General features: G+C 51.6%; 1 protein-coding gene across 7 annotated transcripts in view; it reads left to right on the top strand.

Moving 5' to 3' along the window:
* The window catches only part of SAFB2 (scaffold attachment factor B2), a 36,300-nt gene extending 18,398 nt beyond the window's left edge, over positions 1-17,902 (top strand). For 5 of the 7 annotated variants that reach the window (XM_077979331.1, XM_077979334.1, XM_001084042.4 and 2 more), the window contains 12 exons: positions 50-199; positions 293-405; positions 4,549-4,679; positions 5,911-6,002; positions 9,305-9,441; positions 10,632-10,919; positions 11,913-12,053; positions 13,132-13,177; positions 14,507-14,637; positions 16,928-17,040; positions 17,141-17,207; positions 17,503-17,902. In XM_077979331.1, coding sequence (XP_077835457.1) covers positions 50-199; positions 293-405; positions 4,549-4,679; positions 5,911-6,002; positions 9,305-9,441; positions 10,632-10,919; positions 11,913-12,053; positions 13,132-13,177; positions 14,507-14,637; positions 16,928-17,040; positions 17,141-17,207; positions 17,503-17,659 — 1,566 coding nt within the window. In that variant the 3' untranslated portion in view covers positions 17,660-17,902. Of the gene's footprint in view, positions 1-49; positions 200-292; positions 406-4,548; positions 4,680-5,910; positions 6,003-9,304; positions 9,442-10,613; positions 10,920-11,912; positions 12,054-13,131; positions 13,214-14,477; positions 14,638-16,927; positions 17,041-17,140; positions 17,208-17,502 lie in introns of all 7 variants that reach the window. The other 2 variants (XR_013409573.1, XM_077979330.1) reach the window with 2 other exon arrangements.
* Positions 17,903-20,911: the final 3,009 nt, after the last annotated feature.

The following is a 20,911-nucleotide window of genomic DNA, read 5'->3' as shown; positions in this document are numbered from 1 at the left end:
GTTGTGTGGTCATTTGTATGAGACAGTAAGAGTGCCCTTTTTCATGAAGGTTGTTGGGGCCAAAGTGGTAACGAACGCCCGCAGCCCGGGGGCTCGATGCTATGGATTCGTCACCATGTCGACATCCGACGAGGCAACCAAGTGCATCAGCCATCTCCACAGGACTGAGCTGCATGGACGAATGATTTCCGTAGAGAAGGTGAGGCAGTTCTCGTCTATGGTAACTCGCAAATGGAGTTTGCAAGTGAGAAGGCCTGGGCCACACATGATTTCTGTCTGTATTATATTTTAGGCCAAAAACGAGCCTGCTGGGAAAAAGCTTTCCGACAGAAAAGAGTGCGAAGTGAAGAAGGAAAAATTATCGAGTGTTGACAGACATCATTCTGTGGAGATCAAAATTGAAAAGTAAAGTGAATTTTCAAACCTCCTCTTGGAATCCCTGGGAGGAGGGCAAGGGCAGCCACCGTGGGCCTTGAAAAACACACTCTGTCCCCACCTCTACCCACGCAGCCTTTCCAGCTTCCTGCTGGAGTCTCAGCTGATTTTTGTGTTCTGCTGCCACTTCAATATTCAGCCTTATTTATTTATTTTTTGGAGACAGGGACTCACTCTGTCACCTAGGATGGAGTGCAGTGGCACTGCAGCCTCCACCTTCCAGGCTTAAGTGAGTCTCTTACTCCAGCCTCCCAAGTAACCGGGACTACTGCAGGCATACACCACCCAGCCAGGCTACTTTTAGCATTTTTTGTAGAGACGTGGTTTCGCCATGTTACCAAGGCTGGTCTCAAATTCTTGAGCTCACGTGATCTGCCCGCCTTGGCCTCTCAAAGTGCTGAGATTACAGGTGTGAGCCACCACGCACTGCCAATCTTCAGCTTTCTGTTTAAAGCTATTTAACGAAGTAGCCCGTGTCTTTAAAAAGTGGATGCAGATGATCCTCAGCATGTATTTGTGTCCTGACAAGTGATTAGCCTTTTGAAAAATCAGTATACACAAAATGAAAGAATACTATTTTGTATGTCCTTTTCCATATTCTGGTCCCTTGTACAGCCTCTCAGACCTCGGAATCATTTCCTCATCCATGTTGATTTTCATGTAGTTCTCACTTATTAATCACAGCAACTGTCATAAACCCAGTTTTTCAAAGATAAAGCATCATCCAAAGGAATGTAGCCTGGTCTAGTGTTGCAGTGAATGACTTTGAGCAAGTTGGTGCTGTGTCTGACAGATGGCAAGTATTGCTGTGTTTACTTCAAAATTAAAAATATCCCAAGGCACCCTGTGAGTTCACGGTGGCACCCTGGGGTATCTTGGCCTAGTGGTTGGGAACCATGGGTCTGAGGTTCTATTTTTATAAAGGGGTGATTTATATCGAATCAAAATGGAGGTAGGGACAGATCTTTCAAGGCAGGTGTGGCTTATTTATATTTTTAACACAATTGTAGGCTTTTGAGAAGGTAGATTTCGGTGGTGTATCTGATCAGGGCAATGTCTCAGAAGGCTGAGTGTCTGCCTTAAGTTTACATTGTCAGTACAGTTTAGAGAGTAAACATGTCTGTGGACATAGTTGAACTGGGTTTTTGAAGATGTAATTACCAATTTACATCATGGCCAAATTGGAATTATTATATTTAATTGGAATTATTATTTTTAAAAAGCATGGGTCACCCAGGTTGGAGTGCAGTGACGCAATCATGGCTCACTACAGCCTTGACCTCCCAAGCCCAAGTGATCCTCCCACCTCAGCCACTCTAGTAGCTGGGGCTACAGGCATGGCTACCACTCCCTGGTAATTTTTAAATTTTTGATAGAGACAGGGTCTTGCTCTTTTGCTCAGGTTGATTTCCACCCTGGCCTCAAGCAATTCTCCCACCTTGGTCCTGCAAAAGACTAGGATTATAGGCATGAGCTGCTGCACCTGGCCCCAAGTTGAAATAAGTAGGCCCCTGAGTAATGGGTGTCAGATGAGCCTTCATGAACTTGGAGGGGGGCAGGGGGTTGGTGAGCACCCTAATTTAATCAGCAACTTCAAAAAGACACATCCCATCAGCATTGCTGAGAAAAAAAAAGTCTGTATTGGTGGAAGATGGGGAACTGTTGTTGCAGGTTTGCGGTATTCTTGGTATCTTGTGTTTCATTCATTGCTTTTCTGCATTTGTGAGAAAGGTGGTAATAATTAGCTAACAGTATGGCATGGTCCTGTGGCCAGCATTGGGAATGCAGCAGTTTTCTCGGTCCTTGCAGTAGCCCTGGGAGGCACGTGCTCTATGTAGGAGAGGATACAGGCCTAGATAGGGGAACACGTCCTGCCTGAGTTTTCTGGGAAACGGCAAGGCTGGGATTCAACCTATGAAGGTCGCTCGGAGCCCCATGGCTCTTAACTGGGTGATGAACTTAAGACCTTTAAGACCGAACTTCCTGCAGGTTGTTTGCCTAGGAGGTTGAGCATTTTAAAATTTGTTTTGACCTTATTTTTTTCCTTCAAATTGACACCTTCATTAGCCTTTCCTTCCGTTTGAAGGATTTCTAGATTGGTGGTCGGTCTTGTGAAATAGAGAAGCTTTCCAAAGAAGGGAAGAAGAGGGGCTCGCCTTTGCCGTCTTGGATGAGTGCTGGTTTTTATACAGTTGTTATCCAGAAAGCACATGTAAGTGTCAGGTGTAATCCCAGCACCCAGGGATGATTCTTTTTGTTGGATATCCTTCCAGTCTTTTTTCCAGCACATGTATTTATCTACTAGAAGGAAAGCAGATGAATAAACACAGACTCTTGTGCGGCAGGTGAAAGCAGCCAACCCCCCACCCCCGCCCTGTCCCGTCCTGCCCCGTTGCAAGTTCATGAAGGCTCATCTGACACCCATTACTCAGGGGCCTACTTATTTCAACTTGGGGCCAGGTGCAGCAGCTCACGCCTATAATCCTAGTCTTTTGCAGGACCAAGGTGGGAGAATTGCTTGAGGCCAGGGTGGAAACCAACCTGAGCAAAAGAGCAAGACCCTGTCTCTATCAAAAATTTAAAAATTACTTGGAAGTGGTAGCCCACACCTGTATCCAGCCACCTCCTTTTTATTCCCCCTGAGTTCTGTCTCAGGATCTAAAGACCCTTCTTTTTGTTTTTTTGTTTTTTTTTCCTTTTTCTGTTTTTTGAAATGGAGTCTCTGTTGACAGGCTGGAGTGCAGTGGTGCAATCGCGGCTCACTGCAACCTTCGCCTCCTGGGTTCTAGCAGTTCTCCTGCCTCGGCCTCCCGAGTAGCTGGGATTACAGGCATGCGCCACCACACCCGGCTAAATGTTTTTGTGTTTTTAGTAGAGATGGGGTTTCACCATGTTGGCCAGGCTGGTCTCAAACTCCTGACCTTGTGATCCATCTGCCTCGGTCTCCCGAAGTGCTGGGATTACAGGCATGAGCCACCATGACCAGCCTAAAGACCCTTCTTTAAAGCATACCATGAGGTAACAAAAGTAAGCTGTAGAGCAGTATATGAAGTATGACCTCGTTCATGTCACGCCTAAGACACTCTATAAAACGTTACCGTAGATCACCGCAGTCAGGCAGACCCAGTGATTGACAGTAAGGCCGCCCTCGTGGTCGTCATAGGGATGAGGGAGAGGAGATAAGATGATTTACAATAGTCAGTTTTTCTCAAAATGAGTATTTTTTTTTAAAAAAAGACAACATGATGTGGAGGTTGAGAAGGGCAAGGGAGATGGGGCAATCAGAGGCTTCCCTGGCATGGCTGGAGCTCTGCCAGGAACCCTGCCTGGGTCGGTTGGGGAGAGGCCAACAGGTGCTTGCTGGAGGGCCCTGCAGAGGCCTGACTTTCCTGCCTGGACCCTGGCACATTGTTGGTGTTGAGTCAGTGTGCAGTTTAATTGCCTGAGACGAATGGCATTAGGGAACGCGGCAGCTGAGTTTGAGTGGTGAAGATGATTTATTTCACTGCTTAGAAGAAAGTTGCTTTTGGTTGAAATGGCACTTAACACCTTCCCATATTCACTGGCACATAACACATCATATAACTCCCTAAAAGTATGCAGTAGTTATTAACCGAGGGGTGTTGGCCTCACGGGTAAATGGCCTGCCACTCTGTGCAGTGGGGGCTTGGCGTCCTGCCACTGGGCCTCTGTCCTATTGAGGCTATATTGGGAAGAAATGCTTTTCCCTATAAAGCTTATAAACAATGTTCCACACATACATGATGAAACATTAAACTTTTTAGAAGTGTTCTCATGTAGTTGGCATGTTTCTCGTCTCCACCTGCACGCCACTCTTGCATGCCAGCCTGTCTGGCATTTTGGAAATGCATCCCCAGGAATTTCATTGTGCATATCCCTCAGTTGAGCAAGTAATAGAAGTGGGAATACGGCCTGTATCTAAAGAGGAGTATTGTTGTTGTTATGGTTTTCAAATAATTTTTTCCCACCTGATTGCCGCCGGGGTGATTTTGTTTTGCGTGGACATCTGAGTATGTGTGAGTGAGGCTCTGGGTGAGCCGTTCCTGTTACAGAGTCTTGTGAACTCAATTTGATAACCATGTTTTTAAATAGAACCGTAATTAAGAAGGAGGAGAAGATTGAGAAGAAGGAGGAAAAAAAGCCTGAAGACATTAAAAAGGAAGAAAAAGACCAGGATGAGCTGAAACCCGGACCTACAAGTCGGTCTAGAGTCACCAAATCAGGTGATGAGAGTCTTTTAAGTGCTAGGGGAAGGGTAAGGCCCAGGGCCTGGCACGGGTGGTGAGTAGATGGGGTTCCGAGGGAAGATGAGGACAGCAAGCTCTGGTGACATGGCTGTTTCGCTGTTCATATGTCACCGTTGAAGAAACAAGAGTCTGTTGATGAAATGGCTTAAAGGAGTTTCCATACAACATCAGGAATCCAGAAGTGCTTGGGACTCAGGGCTTGACGAGTATTGCTGAACTCAGCTGCCTGAGTTCTGGCTTTCTCAGGGCCTTTGGCTTGAGAGTGAGTTGTCCAAGTTTCTTGTAACTAACCTGATGCTATTTTGCAGGTGTGCAGTCAAGTTTTTCCCACATTATGTTAAAGCTGGAGGTAGTAAAAATACAGAGAAAACTGAAACCTCCAAGCATCTGTTGAAGTGGTTGTATTTGGACGATGCCACTTCTGTTGTCATTTTGTAAAAGTTCATTGTGCTTTACACCTTTGAATCTCTATAAGACTCAGAATGTTTTGTGGCAAAAAAAATAAGCCAACTCCACCTCCCCCATCAAGGAAGAAAAAAAACAGAAACAAAACCCAGCCATCTGGAGCATTGAAATTTGGTACAGCACATTACAAGCTGGATCTTCAGCTCTCGGGCTAATTTACCCCGAGTCTCATGAGGAACGTGTTTTTAAAATGTTCTTCAAGTATTATAAATCTCCCCAAATAAGTCATTGTTCCAGTGCTTAGAGCCTGGTGGTTCTGTTGTCAGGAGAGAGAATTGGTTGGGAAGCCTTTATTGCTGGAAATGAATGGAGGGAAGCCCACCCGTCTGGCAAGGCACTCCCTCAGAGCTGCAGTGTGATTCTGAGCATGGACTGGATACTGCAGAGCTTCACAGAACGTCAGGGAGGAGTGACAGCATAGACCAGCTCCAGAGCTGTGTGGGTTTAGTGTGGAGGGTCACAGAGGGCTCTGCGGGACGGCTGTGTCTGTGTGCGTGCTGCAGGTTTAAGCTGTAGGTTGGGAACAGGTCCCTCCGGTTGTACAAAGACCCATGAGGGTGCCCCCGTTGTGCTGTGCCCGCGTTATTGTGTCGCTCACAATAGATGAGAAATAGAGGCTCCCAAGGCTGGTGTCAGTCACTTGACTCATGCCTTGTGTGTCCAGAGTCCATCAGAGCGCTGTTTACTATGGGAAGTTGGGGCGTCCACAGGTTTTCATAGTTTGCTGTGTTTTGTCCTGAAGGAAGCAGAGGAATGGAGCGGACGGTTGTGATGGATAAATCGAAAGGAGAGCCTGTCATTAGCGTGAAAACCACCAGCAGGTCCAAAGAGAGAGTGAGTATTGCCTCCGCCATCTCAGGGCCAGCTGTTTCTCACGATGGCTCCACGACCCGTTTGATTCGCATTATGAAAACAATGCTGTTTCGCCTTTAAAATCTTAAAGAGTTCTTTGAAGTTTGTAGGAGGCATGATAATTGTGTAGATTGTAGATACAGACACACACGTGAATCCTGGCGCTTTCTGCAGAGCAGTGCTCCTCCGTGTTTGCTTCCCTCCATGTGCTGGCCCCGTACTGGCTCCTGACTGGGATGTGCCGCCTTCCGACAGAGCATCGGTTCACACAGCAGCTCCACCATAGGCTAGGATGGGCCAGACCCAGGCTTTTCAAGCTGGAAGGCAGGTCCTTCTCTTTGGTTGACTTAATAGCAGGTTACTTTCTTTCATTGATTTTCTAGTTTCTATTAAATTAACCAAAAAGGTAGAGACCAGCCTAGGACAGAGTGTTGATCATGTTACCAGATCAAGAGCTGCCTCTCGAGTTGTGCTCACAACTAGACGAAATAGCATCTCATTTGCGTTTTTCACTCTGGAAAACAATAAAAACCTCTGCTTCCCAGCTGCAGGTTCTAGCTAAGATGTTCGTGAGGTGACTGTGCTTTTTTAATGAACGCAGAGTTCACCGTATTCAGCCAGGACCACTTTGTGTGGTTAAGACTTAAGTTTTTTGTTTTTTTTTTTTGAGACGGAGTCTTGCTGTGTCGCTCAGGCTGGAGTGCAGTGACGTGATCTCGCTCATTGCAGCCACTGCCTTCTGGGTTCAAGCGACTCTCCTGCCTCAGCCTCTTGAGTAGCTAAGATTACAGGCGCGCGCCACCACACCAGGCTAATTTGTGTACTTTTAGTAGAGACGGGATTTTGCCACATTGACCAGGCTGGTCTCCAACTCCTGACCTCAAGTGATCCACCAGCCTCAGCCTTCCAAAGTGCTGGGATTACATGGGTGAGCCACCGCGCCCAACCAAGACTTAGTTTTTAAAATGAACATTTGGATTTTATAAAGTATCAATTCCTAATGTCATTTTTCACATGAAAATCATAAGATACAGAGAAATCTAGAGTAGAACATTGAAAAAGACCCATAATCTTACCCCCATGTCACTGTGATGTTGAAAAATAAATAGTGACCACATGTGCGTGATTAAAACATCTGGTCAGCTCGGGGAGATGCAGCATGGTCATACTAAAGCCTCCGTATGTCCGGCTGGGCTCCTCGGCTTCCTCTGCACACAAGTTCCCTGTGCGTGCCGTGGGACCACAGACAGAGGATGTGCTGGAGCTTGCATTTTCTGTGTAATATGCCATGGAGGTCTCTACATACAGACATGTAGGTTTGGCCTTTTTCCTTTTTGCTTTTTTTTCTTTTTGCTTTTACATTTTTTTTTTTAATTTTATGGATAATATTTACCTATTAAAAAATAAAGGGTGGGGTGTCTCACTTTGTTGCTTAGCCTGGCTTCAAGTGATTCTCTCGCCTTGACCTTCCAAACTTGCTGGATTACAGGTGTGAGCCACTAGCCCCAGCTTCTTTTAACTTTTAAATTTTGAAATGAAGTGCTGTTCAGAAAGGTTGTGAAGGGGACTCCTGCGTGTGTTGCACCTGCCAGGTCACTAGTAAGTGGCTAAGCTGGCCTGAGAACCCAGGAGTGCTGGCACTGTTGCCTGCTGTGCTGCCCACTGTGCGGTGGTACGTGGGCACCTGTCCCCTTCTTACTCCACTGCAGTGTGTGTAAGACATCTGCTCGTCTCATAGGCAAAGCGTGCCATCAAAGTGCTGGGTGATGTCTCCCTGTCTGTGTATGCCCCTTTCTCCCCAGCCTGCATTTTATTAATAATTGGTGTAATGTCTCCGCCTTGACCTTTACCTGTCTTTCTGTTGGCTTGGTTTGTCTTTCATTGCTTGCTCTTTCTCTCCTATGGGAACTAATTAGGAAAATAAGCTGAGTAGCTTTTTAACAATGTCATTTCCCAAGCCCCTGCCCCAGAGATTCTGTGTGGATCAGCAGGAGGCCTCAGGTTCTGTGTTGTTTAAAAGCTTCCTGGGAGGGTCTGGTGTGTAGCTAGTTTGGGTGAGGCCTTGGAGAACCTTGAAATGGGAGTCAGTCGTTACAGCTCTGAGCTTTATGCCACAGATAGAAAATTATGAATGTAGGCTGGGTGCGGGTGGCTGACGCCTATAATCCTGGCACTTTGGGAGGATGAGGCAGGCGGATCACTTGAACTCAGGAGTTTGAGACCAGCCTGGACAACAGGACAAAACCCCGTCTCTACAAAAATAGAAAAATTAGGCATGGTGGTGTGCACCTGTGGTCTCAGCTACTCAGGAGGCTGAGGTGGGAGGATCACTTGAGCCTGCAGTGAGCCGTTGCACTCCAGCCTGGGCAACAGAACCAGACGGGGTCTCAAAAAAACCAAAAACCTACACAAAATAAATTACAGACATTGGCTATTAGTGTTCTGTACCTTATTAGGAGCACTGTTTTGCATTAAAGCATTTTGGCATATTCTATTTATTTATTTATTTATTCATTTGAGACGGAGTCCTGCTCTGTTTCCCAGGCTGGAGTACAGTGGTGCGATCTCAGCTCACTGCCACCTCCGCCTCCCAGGTTCAAGTGATTCTTTTGCCTCGGCCTCCTGAGTAGCTGGGATTACAGGCATGCGCCACCACGCCCGGCTGACTTTTGTTTTTTTACTTGAGATGGGGTTTCACCATGTTGGTCAGGCTGGTCTTGAACTCCTGATGTCGTGATCTGCCCACCTCGGCCTCCTGAAGTGCTGGGATTACAGGCGTGAGCCACTGCGCCTGGCCTGGCATATTCTATTTAGAGCTGTCTGCCTGAGTCCTGAGCCAGCAGTTGAGATGTGAAACATGCAGTCTGCCCTCCAGCTGTCCAAACAGCCGGCCTGACTGCTGTCCCCCTCTGAACTAATGGCCACAGTGGCCCTGTGCGGATGTGCCCCGTGGCTCTCAGAGGCCTAGGTTTGCTTTGGATTATATGAGTCCTTGGCTGTGCTATGCTAGAAAAACTGTGCCTGTAGGTTTTTTGAGGCATGGGCCAACCTCTTCTCTTCCATGAATGCCCCTTGACATTTGAAAGCAGGATTCTGGATTAGGCAGTAAAACGCAAACTTGGAGGGAAGCAGCCTATGCCTGGGCCTCTGGTCTGGAGACTACAGCCTTCCATCTACACCATGTGGGACCAAAGAATCTTAGTCTCATCCACACGTGCATAATCTCCATTGTGTGTTTGCTGCAATCATTTTCCTGACATTAATAAACCAGTTTTGGTAAACAGAGCTCCAAGAGTCAGGATCGCAAGTCAGAAAGCAAAGAAAAGAGAGACATCTTGTCGTTTGATAAAATCAAAGAACAAAGGGAGAGAGAGCGCCAGAGGCAGCGGGAACGGGAGATCCGAGAAACGGAGAGGCGGCGGTGAGTGGAGCTGGGCGGGGTGGTGGGCTGGTGGTTTCCTCTGGGGGTGGCTGTCCTTCTCCCAGCTGTACTTGGAGTGAGGACTCTGTGTGCCCAAGAGCCAGTGCCTGGGCCGGCGGGTGTTGTGCTTCGCCTGGGTCCTTGAGGCGCAGGGGCCAGCACCTGTTCACACATGAGCCGCCAGACATGCCAGGTGGCATGAAAGTCATCAAAGGGCCAGGTGCAGTGGCTCACACCTGTATCCGAGCACTTTGGGATGCCAGGGCCAGAGGATCACTTGAAGCCAGGAGTTCGAGACCATCCTAGGCAATGTAGCGAGACCCCCACCTCTACAAAATATTTAAAAATTAGCTGGGCATGGTAGCGTGCACTTGCAGTCCCAGCTACTCAGGAGGTTGAGGTGGGGGGATCGCCTGAGCCCAGAAGCTCAAAGCTGCAGTGAGCCGTGATCACAACACTGCACTCCAGACTGGGTGACAGAGTGAGACCCTGTCTTGAAATAAAGTCAGGGAAGCCCTTTACAGTATATGGGGTTTGGCTATGTTGCCAGGCTGATCTTGAACTCCTGGGCTCAAGCAATCCTCCTGCGTCAACCTCCCTAAGTGCTGGATTACAGGCTGAGCCTTCTGCTGGCTCAAAGTCTGTTTTTGCCCCTCCTCTGGTGTTGGACCTTGGCCGGTGCGCAAAACCCAGCCGTGTGTGGCTTTGATGGGATGGGATGGTCCCTGGGTGCTGAAGTCTCGGTCTTCCCTATTGAAACCTCTCACACAAGGTCAGAAACTGCAAGCCGAGTCCAGTTGTCATTTTGCCACGGCTCCATTCTGGGCTGTGGTCTTGAAGGTTTGTCCCTCTCTGCCTTGACATTCGGCGTTTTCATGTCGGGATACCCGGCGTTCTTTTGTCACTTTTCCTCAAATATTGCTCAGTAAAGCAAAAGCTGTGCTCATAGCATTTGGAAAATGTTCTTGAGTGAACCTAGAAATGTTGCCAGCTGTGCTGCCTTTGCTTTTCTTGAGGTGACTTTCTTAAGTAAGGTAACCCCCTGCACGCGCAGCTTTAGGGAAGCCCGGTGAGCTTTTGGATCCAATTTTTTTTTCTGCTTCCAATTCACACCCAGTTTTGGGCACCGGGCTTTTTCTCCGTGGAGGCTCACACAAGGGGGTTCAGGGCAGCCTCGCCTGTCCCCGCAGGGAGCGCGAGCAGCGGGAGCGGGAGCAGCGCCTCGAGGCCTTCCATGAGCGGAAGGAGAAGGCCCGGCTGCAGCGGGAACGCCTGCAGCTCGAGTGCCAGCGCCAGCGGCTGGAGCGGGAGCGCATGGAGCGGGAGCGGCTAGAGCGGGAACGCATGCGCGTGGAGCGTGAGCGCAGGAAGGAGCAGGAGCGCATCCACCGCGAGCGCGAGGAGCTGCGGCGCCAGCAGGAGCAGCTGCGCTACGAGCAGGAGCGGCGGCCGGGGCGGAGGCCCTACGACCTGGATCGGTGAGTCCTGCCCACAGCGCGGGCAGGACGGAGGCCAGCGTGGCAGCGGTGTTCACCCTTCCAACAGAACAGCGGCTTCCCTTCCGTCCCGGGAGGGGGAGAATGAAATTTGATATGGAGCATGCGCCCTGGGGACTCCCTGTAGCTCTCACTGGCTGCTGCAGGTTTATTAGTTCACTGTCACCACTCGAGGCTGTGTAGCATCTCCCCCAACTTGAGTTATTCTGGGAAACTTGATGGCTGCCACTTGCTGAAGGGTTTGTGATGCTTTTCCTCTCCACTTCCCCGTGGAGCATAACTGTTCTCTGTCTTGTGAGACAACCAAATGCCCATTAGGCCCAAGTTGGCCACCGCTGTCTCTGCCAATCTCGTGTCCTTGTAGACAGAGAGGCAGAGCAGGCGCTGTGGAAAAGGAAATTGCCTTTGGTTTAGAAAGTAGGTTTATTGGTCTCTAGCTACCCGGAACAGCTTAATTGACAGTCACCTGTCACCCCACTCTCCATGAGCCTAGTTTTCTGGTAAAAATCAAGAAGATAATTGGATGCCATCCGGAGCTGTGTGTAGTTTACTATCACCTCATCTAATTCTCTTTGCTTTTGCAAGAAACTCGGAGATTCAGGCTCCCGTGGAAGGCAGGGAAAGTAAAAGTGTGGCAACTCGAATGCTATTCCAGAAGAATCAAATATTTCATTTCACTTGCATTTGTGCTCATGAGTGGGGATCAGGGTATTAACAGTCTCATGAGACAATGAGCTCACAGCAGTGCTCCTTTCGGGACTGTTGGATGAGAATACAAGTGTACCTCTCGGCTGTTAATGGGGGTTTTAATTTATCAAATCAAAGCAATGATGATCGAGTGTTTAGAGATTAGCCCTGCAGGGCATTTTAAACGATACTGGGTCTGGGGAGAGAGCTCCCCTCCCCACCTCCACCTCCTTCCTTTTTCTCCTCCTTTCATAAATGGAATTTGCATTCTTTTAAAATAAAAACCAGACGAGATGATGCCTATTGGCCAGAAGGAAAGCGTGTGGCGATGGAAGACAGATACCGCGCGGACTTTCCCCGGCCGGACCACCGCTTCCACGATTTCGATCATCGAGACCGGGGCCAGTACCAGGACCACGCCATCGACAGGTCAGTGGTCCTGTCCCCTCCTTTAGCCACAGTCATTGTGGGCACTGGCGCATCCAGCTGACCTCATTCTCAGCCCAGTGCAGGGGTTCCTGTGTGCTCTGAAGCCTCGTTTACTTCTGAGATGCACAATGGGTGACTCTGACCTTGCCCAGAACTTGAGCGAGTTGCTGGAATTGGCGGCCGTTTACAGAATCCCCAGCTTGCCTCATGGGAAGGCATCTCAGAGCTTGTTCCAGCGTGGCCAGGAGGGACCTGGGTGGAGGCCCCCCGACACCGAGCTCTCTTGTGAGGCAGCGATGTTTGTCAGCACAACCTTGTTCTGGGTTTCATAGCTTCCTGGGAGGTCTCTCCATAGCTGCTCCCCCTCTCCGTTGGCGCCGCTAAGGAGAGGCGTGACCTGAGGCATGCTGGAGCTTTGGGGCTTTCGTGCCTGGACAACCAGCAGAGCTTCCTGTGCCCGAGAGCTACCAGAGATAGAGGACATGCAAAATTTCTCATGAGGCCTGTTTTGCATTTCGAGGGTCTGGGTGGGCTTTTTAGCCTTTTGAAATGAGGAGTACATCTAGTTTATTAAGAAGACAGCACTTGGTTTTCCAGTTTAAAAGTCCTGTCTTTGGGCTCCCCTCAGCTGCACATCTCTGACCCATTTCCCCGTTCATTGGCTCCTTTAGAAGGAGTGTCAGAGTGGGCAGAATGGGAAAGGGAGGCTGAGAGGCCACACTCTTCATTCTGCTGGATTTTGGGGTGGAGTTGGTGTGAATTTCGGCAAGTCCCACGCGTTGGGTCAGACCAAAGATTAGGGATCATTGGAGGCGTCTGTCCCTGTTCCCCTGACTGAGAGCTCTCTGAGGAATCTTAGTTCAGTGAGATCTGTATTCCCTTCTCTTTAGGATCCGACTTTGTTCCTGCCCCCAGAGAAAAGCCTTTCGATTTGAGCTAGCTTTTTGCTTTTTTCCAGGCCAGTTACACTTTTTATGTGATGGGATGGAATAAGTATCCCAGTCGTGAAACTTACCTGATCTACAGAAATGTGTAGTAGTGCCTGGCGCTGTTTGAACAGGATCTTTTCCTTTTGCAGGAGGGAGGGTTCGAGGCCAATGATGGGAGACCACCGGGATGGGCAGGTGAGTAGAGCCCCGATGCCAAGCCCTAGGGCCACTGTGCTGCTGTGCGGGCATAACTCACCATTTCTCATCAGGCGGCCGCTTTATCCCAGAGAGGTGGCAATTTAGCATGTGTGGCGGGTATGGATGTGTGGGTTCTGGCCAGCGACTAGACGCGCAAATGTTTAACGGGACGTGGTGGCTCATGCCTGTAATCCCAGCACTGTGGGAGGCTGAGGTGGGTGGATCACCTGAGATCAGGAGTTCGAGACCAGCCTGGCCAACATGGTGAAACCCCTGTGTCTACTAAAAATAAAAAAAATTAGCCGGGCATGGTGGCAAGTGTCTGTAATCCCTGCTGCTCAGGAGCCTGAGGCTAGAGAATTGCTTGAACCCAGGAGGCGGAGCTTGCAGTGAGCTGAGATCGCACCATTGCACTCCAGCCTGGGCAACAAGAGCAAGACTGTCTAAAAAAAAAAAAAAAAAATTGTGCAAATATTTGATTGTTTTTTAATATGCAAGTTTCTGTCATTTTCAAATATGTCGGGCTTGTTCTTCATTTTATCCAGTAGAAACCTCAAGTGTCTCTTCATTGTCCACTTGCTCAGGGAGCCTTTGGGTCTTGGTGCCTGTAGCGTGCCCCTAAGAACCCAAATGGTGATTGTCATTTAGCCCACATGTGCCAGGGTCGGGGGCATGGGGAGCCTGGGATTCTCCATGTTTCAAGTCCATGCTGGGTGGGCACTGGGGGCTGAAGACCACAAGAGTGGTCCCTAAATCTCTGTGGTGCCATGCGGGTGCCCCGTGCGTGGTGGCAGGGTGTGAGTTCTGAGAAGGCAGCAGCCTGGTGGAGAGGTGGGAGTTGGGTGGCAGAGTAATGGCCTATGGCGACAGGCAGCACCTGCCTGCTTCGTGACTGCTGGCTCCTCTGTGCAGAGTTGGTTGGCCAGGGAGGCTGGAAGTGTGGCCCCGCCAGAGCACAGGGGTGCTGACCCGCTCGAAGGCTCTCCTGTGATCAGAAAGGAGGCAGTGCCCAGCTCCTCAGGGAAGACAGGGCTCGATGACATCTTAGTGGACCTTGAGCAGAGCTGTTGCGGGCAGTAACACCAGGGCTCCCCACACTCCTGGGGCAGCTCACAGCAGTGATGCAGCTGTAGGGGTGCGAGGAGGGGAGCCAGGGAGCAGAGGGTCAGCGAAGCAGGGCCCACCAGGGCTGAGGCCTCGCCCTGCCGTCTTCTCTTGGCTCCAGCCCACCTGCCGCCCTGGGGTCTTCGGTAGACAGTCCTCCTGGAAGGTGGGCCTATGTGGGTGACGTGGTCAGTGTCACCTTGTCCCTCTCCTGCCTTCCAGCACTATGGAGATGACCGCCATGGCCACGGAGGACCCCCAGAGCGCCACGGCCGGGACTCCCGTGATGGCTGGGGGGGCTACGGCTCCGACAAGAGGCTGAGTGAAGGCCGGGGTCTGCCCCCTCCCCCCAGGTTAGTGAGTGAGCCCCAGTCGGGTGGGGAGCATCTGTCCTAGCCTGGGAAGAGGTTGGTGCCTGGCCAGGCATGTCCCCAAGGTTTGATTTCAGCTAGGGCAGCTTTAGGATGGACTACCACGGGTCCTGCCATTTGAAACTCCTGACTCAGAAAGTCCAGGTTCTCAAGAAGAAAGCGCAGAACAGGCTCTCAGGGATGGAGCTGTCCAGGTCGCCCAGAATGGCCCATCCCCATTCCCGAGCTGGGGAGCGCCTGCAGTTGTCAATGTCTCGATCACAGGGGCTGCGTTCCCACTGGGAGAGACAGCGCAGAAGCTGTCAGTCCTGCCCCGTCTGTGGTAGAGCGGCCTTGCCCTTGCCGCCACGTTGCCTCTTTACATGTGTCTTCCTCGGGTTTTCTCTCTGACCCCTAGTTGGTCTGGGGTGGGGCTTCTCAACCCTGCCCTGCCTATTAGAATCGCTTATGGGGACCGTCCCCCCAGGACTCAGGGCTGAGGACACTAGGCCAGGTCCTCCATAGGTATTCAAAGCCACCTTCACCAGCACTGCAGCTGTGGGGGCTGTCCTGAGTCTCGTCAGCATTACTGGGGTACAGGGCTTGTCTGGGAGGACTCTGGGTGCCTCTCTGGTTTCTTTGGCCAGCTGCAGTCACCCCTGCCTGTTTGCCCTGTTGCTGCCTGGACTGGCCGTGAGGAGGCTGGTGGCAGGACCACTTTGCAGTTGCCGCCCTGCTTTCCTCTGTGAGATGAGTGTCCTGTCTGTCTCCAGCCCCGGCCCAGGGCTGCCTTGGCCCCTGCCCACTGCCGCAGTGTGGGTTTTGGTCCCCTGTGCTCCCCTGTCCATCCCTCCCTCTACGCTGAGAGGCTCTTCCACCTCTGCCAGGGACTTTGACTCGGAGCCGTGCCAAGTGTCCCACCTGAAGCTTCTCCTGCATCTCTGGGCAGCACAGACAGTGGCAGTGCTCTGATCAGTTGGTGTAAAGTGTTCTGGGTGACCTCATTAGCATTCCTGTCCTGTCACTTAGTGGGTTTTGTGGTAAATAACTTGGGAATGTAAATGGGAAACTCAGAACCAAAGACATAGTGAGCAGTGGCTGGGCACGCTCGGGTCACCAAGGGCAGGTGCCACACGCGTGCTTTCCACTCCCTCCAGGGCGGTATTGCGCTTGCCTGGCAGGTGTGTGTTGGGGGCTCCGATGACCCCTCTTGGGCCTGTGGGCTCACTTGGCCTGACTGTCACTGCAGCCGGCAACCCACAGCAGGCAGACACTCATGCAGATTGGGTCTGGCTGCTTTCCTGCACGGCCACTTAGGACTCAGGACACGGGACTCAGATTTTCATCTCCCAGAGTTTCTGTGTGAAACTTTTAAAAAAATAGCTTTCTTGAAGTATAATTCACAGGACACGTACTTCCCGTTTCACGTGTGCAGTCATTGGAGGTTTGCATGTGCGTGGATCTGTGCAGCCATCCCCAAGGCCGATTCCGAAGCATTTTCATCATGTCAGAAGAAACCCTGCTCCTCTTAGCAGCCGCACCCGCTTCTCCCCTGCCCTCGATAGCCACGGGCTCCTTTCTGGCTCTGGATTTGCTGTCTTGAGTCATTTCTTGGCCTGCGCGGTGTGCCTGCTGGGCCTGGCTTCTCCCTAAGTCTCATGTATTGAGGGCTCATCTCCACATGCTGCCTGGGCCAGCGCTTCCGTCCTAGTTAAGGCTGAACACTCCATGGTCCGGACACACCACATAGCGTTATCTGCTAATCAGTTCATGGGCGCTGGGGTCCGTCTCCCTTTGGCTGGTAGGAATCCTGCTGCCAGGAACATTCATGCACAGATGTCTTTGGTCACGTTTTCATTTCTGTCAGGTGGGACTGGGTTTGCTGGGTCGTGGTAATTCTGCCCTTAACTTTTTGAAGAACCACCAAACTGTTCTCCACAGTGGCCACACCATTTTACATTTCCACCAGCAGTGGATGAGGGTTCTTCCCTTTCCTCGCACCCTCCACGGTGCGTGTTACTGTGTGATTCTAGCATCCCAGCCCGGGGGAGGTAGTGTCTCGCTATGCCTTGGATTGGCATTTCCAGGTGGCGTTGAGCCCCTTCTCACGTGCTTACTGGCACGTCAGTTTTTGGGGAAATGTCACTTCCCATGATTTGCCCACTCGTCTGCAGCCCTTGCTGTATGGCATGATCCGCCACGCGGCTGAGGTCAGCGTGGATGCGCCTGCCCCCAGCGCGATCCTGGAGGCTCATCAGACGGCTGCATGTCTGCTTTTTTTTTTTTGGCAAAGGGGTGGCCGTGACTGGGGAGAGCACAACCAGCGGCTGGAGGAGCACCAGGCGCGTGCCTGGCAGGGTACCATGGACGCAGGCGCGGCCAGCCGGGAGCACGCCAGGTGGCAAGGTATGGGGCTGGCTCCGGGGACGAGGGTGGCTGTGGCCCCCACACGTGTCCAGGGGCTTCCCCAGGGATGGAGTGTTTGCAGACCCTTCTTCTCTTCTAGGTGGCGAGAGGGGCCTGTCTGGGCCCTCGGGGCCGGGGCACATGGCAAGCCGCGGTGGAGTGGCGGGGTAAGGCGTGTTCGAGGAGGACAGTGGTTTGCTCCTGCTCCTCACTTCCTCTCCCGTTTTTGCATGTTTGATCAGCTGGCTGGGTTGGATGTTTTGAAAACAAAGCAAAAAGCAGCTCTTTGCAATTTATTCAAATAACGCTCTTCAGTTACCTGGAATACAATGTATGATGATGATTTTTCTCACGTGGAAAAAAACCCAAGCGCTCTAAAGGCTGCGGGACCGTTACTGAACCCATGTTACGATGAAAACGCTGAGCACTTCAAGGGGAAAAAATGTCTGACTTTGTTCCTAGGCGAGGCGGCTTTGCACAAGGTGGACATTCCCAGGGCCACGTGGTGCCAGGTGGCGGACTGGAAGGTGGCGGAGTGGCCAGCCAGGACCGAGGCAGCAGAGTCCCGCACCCACACCCCCATCCCCCCCCGTATCCCCACTTCACCCGCCGCTACTAAGTCCCACTCACTGCGAGTTTTCAGGTGGGCAGATGCACTGTTGAATCTGGTAGCCAGGGTTCCCTTGAACTTGGGGGATCTTTTTAAAAGCAAAGCAAATCCTGCCACCGTGTTGTAGCTCAATACAATGTGAACTCACTTTTTTTTTTTTTTAAATAAATGTGTTCTTGTTCTGCCGTTTTTAAATCAAGGTTTCTGTTAACGAGGCATTCCATTTTCCATTAATAAAGTTTACCATTCGCAGTTTTGCGTGCGTGTGCACGTGCGTGAGTCCTCGTGGCCACAGAGCTCGGGATGGGACCGACCCTGGGCACAGTGGTGTGACCGCATGTTGACTGTTGGCTCTACCAGGCGCTGCCAAAGTCTTTTGCCTGCATCATCCTACTGCATTCTCATAACCGCCCCAGGAAGTGGGGCGTCCAGGTCCCCATCATTGGATGATGAAACTGAGGATGGGGAGTCAGCCCGTGGGAACTAGGAATTCTTCAGGGGGTGCTGTGCACCATGGGGCCCTCAGACCAATCCCTTTACATTGAGCCTGTCTCTGCGTGGGTAGTGGTGAAGGCGTGCCAGGCCCTGGGGAGCCCTCCCCCTGCCACCTCAGTATGGGGCTGTGTCCCATGCTGGTGTGTGGTGGGCTCTTTCGGGAAGGCTGCGTGTGTGGTGGGCCTGCCCTCCGCCGGCTGCCGAGTGTGTCCACTCAGTGCCTGCTGCCAGCAGCTGGACAGGAGTGGGACGGTGCTGACTCGGCAATGGGCCCAGGTGGTAGAGCTAGTCCCTTCGTTCTTCTGGAAATGTCTATTTGTCTGCAAAAGTGCATTTGAGTGTGACGCTTATTTGCTTCCTTAAAGACTGTGCCGGATGAGGCACCTCACTCGCCAGGGTAGCCCGCAGGCTGCCAGCCCATGCGCGCAGCCCTCCGTGCCAGGTCCCTGCAGGGGCCGACCACTGTGAGCGCAGCTGTCCTCTTCAGAACGGGTACACGAGTGGAGCTGATGCTGGCCAAGGGCGGGGGCTGCAGGCGTCTTGGGGCAGAGGATGGTGCATGGGGTCTGCCTGCTGCCCTCTTGGCAGGAGGGGCAACCCAGCCCGGTGTGGTGGTGTGGTGAGAGTTAACTGGGAGGGCCACCTACTGGGGATCTCTTTGCCTCCCCTTTGTATCTAGGACAGCCACCCACAGGCCCCTCCTCCAACTTCTGCTGGAGTTCCCCATTCCCCCGCTGGGAAGTTAAGTTTTAAAAAAGCCATCTGAAAATCCAGCCCAGCTTGCTGCAGACACCGGAGCATGAAAGGCAGGTTGGCCCTGGCTCTCGGCGTCTTGTCTAGGCCTGAGCCTCCGTGAACGCATTCGGGAGCCTCCCCAGCGGCGGCTTCTGGAGTCGTTTTCCAGTGACAGGTGGACTGGGCGCAACGCCACCTCCTTGTTGCACACGGGGGCCTTCGTGGCTTGCCTGTCTACCCCACAAGCCAGAGTCTAGAAATCGGGGTTGAGAGCTTCCCTGTTGGGCAATAAAAGGTAGGCTCAGCCTGCATTGAGGAGGCAGCCTGGGATTGGGAGCAGGCCCTGTTTTGAGATCTCGTCACGGAGCACCTTCCTGGAGATGGGTGTGGCCTCGTGAACTACAAAGCAGCAGCTCAACAACTGCCAGGCCGCCCCATGGGAGTTGGAAAGGGAGCCAATCCCACTGGACATCCTGCGGGGGGCAGAAGAGCCCTGCCCTTTCCTGTGAGCCAGGCCTGGAACCAGCTCTGTTCCACGTAGAAACGAAACACTTGAGCTGTCACAAAGCACCATAAACTGGCTAAGGAAGCTCATTGGCTCTCAGTTCTTGAGGCCGGGAGTCTGAGATCTGGGTGTGGGCAGGGCTGCATCCTTCCCAGGCTATGTGGCAGAATCCTTCCTGAGCCTCCTAGCTTCTGACAGCTGCCGAGTGCCTCCGGCCGTTCCTTGGCTTGTAAACACATTGCCCAGTCTCGGCCTCCGTCTTCATGGGGCCTTCTTCCTGTGAGCGTGTTTGCGTCCTGGCTTCTGGTTTCCCCTTTCTTTCTTTTTTTTCTTTGGAGACACAGTCTCACTCTGTCACCCAGGCTGGAGTGCAGTGGCGAGGATCTGGGCTTACTGCAACCTCTGCTTCCCAGGTTCAAACGATTCTCGTGCCTCAGCCTCCCGAGTAGCTGAGATTACAGGTGCCCGCCACCACGGCCAGCTAATTTTTGTATGTTTAGTAGAGACGGGGTTTCACCCTGTTGGCTAGGCTGGTCTCAAACTCCTGACCTCAAGTGATCCACCCGTCTCGGCCTCCCAAACTGCTGGGATTACAGGTGCGAGCTACTGCACCTGGCCTGTTTCTTTAATAATTGAGTGTAGGTACGTTAACTCTTACTTCAAGAGAGAAAAGGTGGGTGGAACAAAATATGTGTTATGAAAAGGAGATGCTCTGATGGATATATCCTCCCTTTGGGCAGTTGTGTGTGAATCGCGCTGCTGCGAGCATTTATGGATGTGTATGTATTTGAACACCTGTTTTCCATTCTCCTGTGCATGTACCTAGGACTGGGATTGCTGGGTCCTGTGCTGACATGTAACTCCTGTGTTTTACTTCTGGAAGTATAGCCAGGCTTCTCCACGGTGGTAGTAGCATTATACATTCCTACCAGCACTGCACCAAGATTCCAATTCCCTTTATTGCCAGACAGGGCCTCACTGTGTGTCCCAGGCTGGAGGGCCGTGGTGCGATCATAGCTCACTGCAGCCCTGAACTCTGGAACTCAAGCCATCCTCCCACCTTGGCCTCCCAAGTTGCCGGGTCTACAGGCATGAGTCACCGTGCCTGGCCTTGTATACCATTTGGTGGTGAATTTTGTTATATTTCCCATTATTTAAAAGACATTTTTAAAGGGAAGGGGGAGCGGTGGGGCATCACAGGAATGAGAGCCACTGGGGCAGAAACAGGGAGCTTCTTGAGAGCGAGTTTAGGAGCCAACTGCCTGGCACCCAGCCTTCTCACTACCTGCCTGCCCACGGGCAGGTCATAATTACTCTCTGCTTTGGCTGCTTTAACTGGAAGAAGGGAGTAATCATTGTAGTTGCCATATGGGATATTTACAAAGATTAGTTAATCCACCTAAAAAGCCTGGCATACAGTAAATGCTTAATACATGTTGGCAGGCCCTGGGGAGCCCTATAGGAATAAAGCCTCGGGTACTCACGTTTCACAGGGGCCCTGGCAAAATGCAATGCCAGAGGTCTGG

This window comes from Macaca mulatta, chromosome 19, assembly GCF_049350105.2.
Source record: "Macaca mulatta isolate MMU2019108-1 chromosome 19, T2T-MMU8v2.0, whole genome shotgun sequence".
Lineage (NCBI taxonomy): Eukaryota > Metazoa > Chordata > Mammalia > Primates > Cercopithecidae > Macaca > Macaca mulatta.
Note: the sequence above shows the minus strand (reverse complement) of the source record. Positions and strands in the feature narration are given on the sequence as shown.